Raw genomic sequence first — 8,664 nt, 5'->3', positions numbered from 1 at the left:
CGCACTGCTTCCTAATGAAAACACCTGCTCGCACTGCTTCCTAATGCACTGCTTCCTAATGAAAACACCTGCTCGCACTGCTTCCTAATGAAAACACCTGCTTGCACTGCTCCCGAATGAAAACACCTGCTTGCACTGCTTCCTAATGCACTGCTTCCTAATGAAAACACCCGATGCACTGCTTCCTAATGAAAACACCTGCTAGGGCTGCTTCCTAATGAAAACACCTGCTGGCACTGCTCCCTAATGCACTGCTTCCTAATGAAAACACCTGATGCACTTCTTCCTAATGAAAACACCTGCTTGCACTGCTTCCTAATGCACTGCTTCCTAATGAAAACACCTGATGCACTGCTTCCTAATGAAAACACCTGCTAGCGTTGCTTCCTAATGAAAACACCTGCTGGCACTGCTCCCTAATGCTCTGCTTCCTAATGAAAACACCTGATGCACTGCTTCCTAATGAAAACACTTGATGCACTGCTTCCTAATGAAAACACCTGCTCGCACTGCTTCCTAATGAAAACACCTGCTGGCACTGCTCCCTAATGAAAACACCTGCTCGCACTGCTTCCTAATGAAAACACCTGCTAGCACTGCTCCCTAATGAAAACACCTGCTAGCACTGCTTCCTAATGCACTGCTTCCTAATGAAAACACCTGATGCACTGCTTCCTAATGAAAACACCTGCTAGCACTGCTCCCTAATGAAAACACCTGCTAGCACTGCTTCCTAATGCACTCCTTCCTAATGAAAACACCTGATGCACTGCTTCCTAATGAAAACACCTGATGCATTGCTTCCTAATGAAAACATCTGATGCACTGCTCCCTAATGAAAACACCTGCTAGCACTGCTCCCTAATGAAAACACCTGCTAGCACTGCTTCCTAATGCACTGCTTCCTAATGAAAACACCTGATGCACTGCTTCCTATTGAAAACACCTGATGCACTGCTTCCTAATGAAAACACCGGATGCATTGCTTCCTAATGAAAACACCTGCTAGCACTGCTCCCTAATGAAAACACCTGCTGGCACTGCTTCCTAATGCACTGCTTCCTAATGAAAACACCTGATGCACTGCTTCCTAATGAAAACACCTGATGCACTGCTTCCTAATGCATTGCTTCCTAATGAAAACACCTGATGCACTGCTTCCTAATGAAAACACCTGCTAGCATTGCTTCCTAATGAAAACACCTGCTGGCACTACTCCCTAATGCTCTGCTTCCTAATGAAAACACCTGCTCGCACTGCTTCCTAATGAAAACACCTGCTCGCACTGCTTCCTAATGCACTGCTTCCTAATGAAAACACCTGCTCGCACTGCTTCCTAATGAAAACACCTGCTTGCACTGCTCCCGAATGAAAACACCTGCTTGCACTGCTTCCTAATGCACTGCTTCCTAATGAAAACACCCGATGCACTGCTTCCTAATGAAAACACCTGCTAGGGCTGCTTCCTAATGAAAACACCTGCTGGCACTGCTCCCTAATGCACTGCTTCCTAATGAAAACACCTGATGCACTTCTTCCTAATGAAAACACCTGCTTGCACTGCTTCCTAATGCACTGCTTCCTAATGAAAACACCTGATGCACTGCTTCCTAATGAAAACACCTGCTAGCGTTGCTTCCTAATGAAAACACCTGCTGGCACTGCTCCCTAATGCTCTGCTTCCTAATGAAAACACCTGATGCACTGCTTCCTAATGAAAACACTTGATGCACTGCTTCCTAATGAAAACACCTGCTCGCACTGCTTCCTAATGAAAACACCTGCTGGCACTGCTCCCTAATGAAAACACCTGCTCGCACTGCTTCCTAATGAAAACACCTGCTAGCACTGCTCCCTAATGAAAACACCTGCTAGCACTGCTTCCTAATGCACTGCTTCCTAATGAAAACACCTGATGCACTGCTTCCTAATGAAAACACCTGCTAGCACTGCTTCCTAATGAAAACACCTGCTAGCACTGCTTCCTAATGCACTCCTTCCTAATGAAAACACCTGATGCACTGCTTCCTAATGAAAACACCTGATGCACTGCTTCCTAATGAAAACACCTGATGCATTGCTTCCTAATGAAAACACCTGATGCACTGCTCCCTAATGAAAACACCTGCTAGCACTGCTCCCTAATGAAAACACCTGCTAGCACTGCTTCCTAATGCACTGCTTCCTAATGAAAACACCTGATGCACTGCTTCCTATTGAAAACACCTGATGCACTGCTTCCTAATGAAAACACCTGATGCACTGCTTCCTAATGAAAACACCTGATGCATTGCTTCCTAATGAAAACACCTGCTAGCACTGCTCCCTAATGAAAACACCTGCTAGCACTGCTTCCTAATGCACTGCTTCCTAATGAAAACACCTGATGCACTGCTTCCTAATGAAAACACCTGCTAGCACTGCTTCCTAATGAAAACACCTGCTAGCACTGCTCCCTAATGAAAACACCTGCTCGCACTGCTTCCTAATGAAAACACCTGCTGGCACTGCTCCCTAATGAAAACACCTGCTCGCACTGCTTCCTAATGAAAACACCTGCTTGCACTGCTTCCTAATGCACTGCTTCCTAATGAAAACACCTGATGCACTGCTTCCTAATGAAAACACCTGCTTGCACTGCTTCCTAATGCACTGCTTCCTAATGAAAACACCTGATGCACTGCTTCCTAATGAAAACACCTGCTAGCGTTGCTTCCTAATGAAAACACCTGCTGGCACTGCTCCCTAATGCTCTGCTTCCTAATGAAAACACCTGATGCACTACTTCCTAATGAAAACACCTGATGCACTGCTTCCTAATGAAAACACCTGCTCGCACTGCTTCCTAATGAAAACACCTGCTGGCACTGCTCCCTAATGAAAACACCTGCTCGCACTGCTTCCTAATGAAAACACCTGCTAGCACTGCTCCCTAATGAAAACACCTGCTAGCACTGCTTCCTAATGCACTACTTCCTAATGAAAACACCTGATGCACTGCTTCCTAATGAAAACACCTGCTAGCACTGCTCCCTAATGAAAACACCTGCTAGCACTGCTTCCTAATGCACTGCTTCCTAATGAAAACACCTGATGCACTGCTTCCTATTGAAAACACCTGATGCATTGCTTCCTAATGAAAACACCTGCTGGCACTGCTCCCTAATGAAAACACCTGCTCGCACTGCTTCCTAATGAAAACACCTGCTAGCACTGCTCCCTAATGAAAACACCTGCTAGCACTGCTTCCTAATGCACTGCTTCCTAATGAAAACACCTGATGCACTGCTTCCTAATGAAAACATCTGATGCACTGCTTCCTACTGAAAACACCTGCTCGCACTGCTTCCTAATGAAAACACTGCTAGCACTGCTCTCTAATGAAAATACCTGCTAGCACTGCTCCCTAATGAAAACACCTGCTAGCACTGCTCCCTAATGAAAACACCTGCTAGCACTGCTTCCTAATGAAAACACCTCCTAGCACTGCTTCCTAATGAAAACATCTGCTCGCACTGCTTCCTAATGAAAAGCCTGACGTTTCAATTAGTCCAGACATGTGAAACATCTAAATACGGCCTCTTTTTGACTGTTCCTGCTGACAACCAACTAGTCGTTTTAGCCTCCTGACAGCAAGACAACTTTATTATACAGAAATTCAAAACAGTCCCTGACAAAACTTTACTGAGGATTTTATACAAACTGTGCATGGTACCAGTACACAAACAACAATACTACTACTACTACTACTACTACTACTACTACTACTACTACTAATAATAATAATAATAATAATAATAATAATAATAATAATAATAATAATAATAATAATAATAATAATAATAAATGGTGCATTGGCCTGAAATGTAAATGTTACTTATACACTAATACCCGTTTATTTCTTGAACTTTTTTTTTAAGATTCAAGTTTTAAGTACTTTGAATGCACAGCCCACAGTAAACATCAGTACAGCAAGAACATGCATTAAATACTCATGCTGAGTGGCGTTTCAAAGACATGGATCCTGCGGTAACTGGAGACAAGATCTCCTGTTGACAAGCAACTTCTTCCGACGCGTCGGGAAGACGTCATTAACTATAAGAAGCTGTCCAAGGTCCTGAATCATTATCCGACCGAGGACAGAGAGAGAGAGAGAGAGAGAGAGAGAGAGAGAGAGAGAGAGAGAGAGAGAGAGAGAGAGAGAGAGAGAGAGAGAGAGCAAGGAAGCACACCATTAACAAATGGCCAGTTATTATTAAAGGCATAGAATCCGTCATATAGAGGCATTACCAGATATATGGTGTATCTGATGACTCTTTGAGCGTTCCAAGAATTAGACAAGGCTACTTAACATCTGAACTCCTTAGTGAGCTTGTGAAGATACGAGATGTTTTGAACTGAAGAAAAGAGGAAGATATTGCGGTATTAAAAACCGTACCAGAGACGTGTGGTTCAAAAGTGGACAAGTAACGCTGGGCTTTGAAGTGGAGCGTGGGAACTGATCACTTTTAACAGAGGCAATACAAACATCGATGAACTGTAATTGTGCTGCTGTATTATTGTTAATGATATTGCATTTTATGTATTTATTTATTTTGTAAACTCACGACTCAGCCACGTTTTCTGCCAAGATGGAAAAGATGCTACCGGCCCGTGAAGCTGCTAAGATCTACCACACGAACTATGTGAGAAACGCCCGGGCGATAGGCGCCCTTTGGGCGATTTTCACCGTATGCTTTGCCATCATCTTGGTAGTTTGCTTCATACAGCCCTACTGGATAGGGGACAGCGTGAACACGCCTCAGGCGGGATACTTTGGTCTGTTTCACTACTGTATCGGCAATGCCCTGACCTCGGAGCTGACGTGTAAAGGAAGCCCGCTGGACTTTGCCACGATTCCCTCTAGCGCGTTCAGGACCGCTATGTTCTTCGTCGGGATCGCCATGCTCCTGATCGTGGGCTGTATTGTGTGCTTCGGGCTCTTCTTCTTCTGTAACTCCGCCACAGTTTACAAAATCTGCGCCTGGATGCAGCTGGCCTCGGGTGAGTATGGATGCCTTTATCTAGTTGCCCTGCAAATATCCGTGATCTCGTTTTACAAGTCACATGTAAACAAAGCTGGCAATGTTAACGAATCATTTGAGTAGGCCTATATGTATCCAAGTCAAAACAAGAATGTAGAAAAAATGGCATTTATGTAAATAAAAATATGAATTTAGTGAAGTCGTCTGTTTTATATATGTGTCGTTTGAAGTTTAATCACTAAGGCTAAACGTTTAAAACATACTTTGTTGTATCTGTGGAAAACAGCAGGTGATGAATTGATGAGCTTGATGACAACATCTATAGCTATGTTGTGTACTTCTCAGCCAACGTTTCAGGGTTTATGTCAGTAAGTTGTGAAGTTATGCTACATGCACACACATTCCTAAACTCTAAGCTTTTGTGCTCCAGCACATTTTATTTAAAAAAATATACAAGGCAAAATTACAAAACTGGAAATATTCAAGCATTGGATAAGGACATAGCTGATAGTTGGTTAGGATTTTAGAGGTGAAACGCATGAAAGGCGGAGCTTGTCGCGATACCTTGCCCAGTATTTGAGATAGTTGGAACCCCAAGTTGACAGGTTCCAACGATACCGTTCTGTTTTTCACTGTTCGGTACCATGTTGAATCCCTCGTGTACAACAGAATCCCTAGCTATGCAGTATGCGGGATCAAGGCTTCATACAACTTAAACAGAACAAAGGTCCCAGAAAAAATCTTTAACGAACCCGGGATTCCATGTAGATCAGTTTATTTTATTTTATTTTTTTTGTGAATTGTGTTTTTATTAATGTCAAAGACAGTACGATAGATAGATAGATAGATAGATAGATAGATAGATAGATAGATAGATAGATAGATAGATAGATAGAATGCATAATTAAGTTTATTTAGTACACTTTACAATTTTCTCTCACTGAATGGTACCACAATTGCAATAAAAGTCTGATTAACATATTTCTTTTTCCCTCTTTTATTTAATCTATAATTTTTCACAACAGTGATTGGGACTGAACTGTTGGTTTAAGAGAATACGCCGGAATCTCTTTGGAAACACTCGTATTCGCTTTCTGTTGGGCAAAGTCATTATAAATAATACAAAATAGTCTGCACTGTAAATGTTTATCATGTTACCATTTACTTCCCATCTCAGCATAATTGTGTGCCATTTAAAACATCAAAAACATAACCTCAAGAAAAAACTATAATAACTAACAATGATAAACGTTTTTTTGTTTTTTTTAAAGTCAGCATAAAAATGATCCAAAGGGGCTCTGTTCTGTCGCTTTGCACTTTCCGTAGACTCTTGTGATTTCTTCCTTAGTTTTTGTTTTGCAAGTAAGAAATGTATCCAAAACATATTCAGCCGCGGTAACAAATACATCAAAACCGTTCAAAATATGAGTATTGTATTACTATTTATGTTTACCGAGCATTTACACTTCTAAAAAAAATGCCAAAACATTATGCTTCGCTGATACAAGTTGAAAACAGCAAAGATCACGAGCAGCACAGAGCGCTCACCTATACATCAGAGTGGAAAGCCACTCAATCAAAATCGCGCATGCGTACAGGTGGAAAATGTGGACATGATAGATTATGTTTTTTTTTTAAATTTTTTTTTTTTTTTATTTGCGGTTCACTTTGAGCTGCTAAACAAAGATTAAATCAGAGGCTTGCCACTGGTACGCACCGACAGTTCTTTATGACTATATGATTCCTGAAAAAACAATGCTGCCTCAGTCGCACCACCGTAATGTATCACTCTGTTTGTACCACTGAATCACAGAGAAATGAGAAATTATGATCCAGGGCTCCAGACTGCGACTAAAATAGTTACAAATGCAAAAAACTGTTTTTTAGGCGTTAGGCACAAAAATGCATCTCCCTTTAAAAGTAAGTGCCAATATTTACGAATGCGATATTACGTCGGTCTGTATAAAAACAAAACACGCATATCTCAATCGCATGTTTTAATAACTTGACGTGCGAGAAGGACGGTATCGGTAACAATTTGATCGAATAAAATTGCTTGTAAGAGTAGAGAGGTGCTGTATTAACACCAGCAGAATACGGGAACCCCGGTTTCTTGCAAAAAGTTGTGATGGTGACCAAACATGTGTGAGTATTGTTGTGTAAAAGAGTAGGTTAAAATGAACAGCTGCATTTAAGAAACATAGAACAAGAACGGCAACAAATAAAAATACACTTAAGGTTTCTGTGTTGCACACGTGCCATTAACAAAATGCCCTGGAAACTTAAAATAAAGAAAATAATTAATGAAGGGCTGTAATGCAGCAAAAAGCGCAAGAACTAAACAAACAGGGAAGTGAAAAGGTTACTTTGCGTCTTGCATCCCAGATATAATAGATTGTGTTACATTGTTTACTGTCAGTAATTTAAGAGATTTAATTGCACAAGATTCCATAGTTAGATGATGAGCTGATAATATCTCGTCAGCCAAAGAAGCAGGCACAATAATCTAAGAGCACCGTTACCATTGTGTAAAACAGTACGAAGCGTGAGTTTTGTACTAAAGCAGGGTCAGCTGTTGCAGGGAAAACAACGTTTATTTCTGAAACTGACCATTTAAAAAATGTGAAAGCAGAACACACAGAAATACTTGGGACTGTAATTAGGAAGTGTACTGTGTGTTGCAGCTCACTTGATTGCAGTAAACAAACAAAACAACGCCATTTACTAATGATGATGTATGACAACGTGCTTGCTGGTGTAGATATAGCAGAACAAACTCACTGCAATTTAAACTGATTTTTACTGAAAAATAAACGGTATGTAAATCATGCGAGCTGCCTGTGTTACATGCTGTCAGATCAGGACTTCACTAACACTGAACATGCGAGCTGCAGCATGCTCTTCCCTATATTACAACTGTACACAATTGAAGTTGCGGTCACCAATTCGATATACAACACTGGCAACATATTTAAAATGATAAACATGCTGAGCTCATTGCAGTCATCAGCTGCATAGATTAACCATTCAGCAGAATGAGGCAACAAACAAGTGAGTACCTAGAATATTGTGTTCAGTTCTGGTCACCTCGCTACAAAAAGGATATTGCTGCTCTAGCAAGAATGCAAAGAAGAGCAACCAGAATTATCCCGGGTTTAAAAGGCATGTCATATGCAGACAGGCTAAAATAATTTAATCTATTCAGTCTTGAACAAAGAAGACTACGCGGCGATCTGATTCAAACATTCAAAATCCTAAAAGGTATAGACAATGTCGAGCCAGGGGACTTTTTTGACCTGAAAAAAGAAACAAGGACCAGGGGTCACAAATGGAGATTAGATAAAGGGGCATTCCGAACCGAAAATAGGAGGCACTTTTTTACACAGAGAATTGTGAGGGTATGGAACCAACTCCCCAGTAATGTTGTTGAAGCTGACACCCTAGGATCCTTCAAGAATCTGCTTGATGAGATTCTGGGATCAATAAGCTACGAACAACCAAAAAGCAAGATGGGCTGAATGGCCTCCTCTCGTTTGTAAACTTTCTTATGTTCTTATGTTCTTATGAGTACAGACACAGCAAACCTGCTTGTAATGAGGCAGGTCTTGGCTTTACAACAGCAGTTTAAGATTGCTCAGTT

The 8,664-nt window shown here is 41.3% G+C and overlaps 1 protein-coding gene across 1 annotated transcript; it reads left to right on the top strand.

The window, feature by feature from the left end:
* The first annotated feature begins 4,143 nt into the window (after positions 1 to 4,143).
* On the top strand, positions 4,144 to 6,075 carry LOC117964367 (LHFPL tetraspan subfamily member 5 protein-like). The gene is made up of 2 exons (XM_059004544.1): positions 4,144 to 5,043; positions 6,050 to 6,075. Exons 1-2 carry the CDS (start codon positions 4,632 to 4,634, stop codon positions 6,073 to 6,075), a joined length of 438 nt encoding a protein of 145 aa, XP_058860527.1. The 5' UTR covers positions 4,144 to 4,631.
* The last annotated feature ends 2,589 nt before the right edge of the window (positions 6,076 to 8,664 follow it).

This window comes from Acipenser ruthenus, chromosome 30 (genome assembly GCF_902713425.1).
Source record: "Acipenser ruthenus chromosome 30, fAciRut3.2 maternal haplotype, whole genome shotgun sequence".
NCBI lineage: Eukaryota > Metazoa > Chordata > Actinopteri > Acipenseriformes > Acipenseridae > Acipenser > Acipenser ruthenus.
This window is presented reverse-complemented; position numbering and strand designations above follow the sequence as displayed.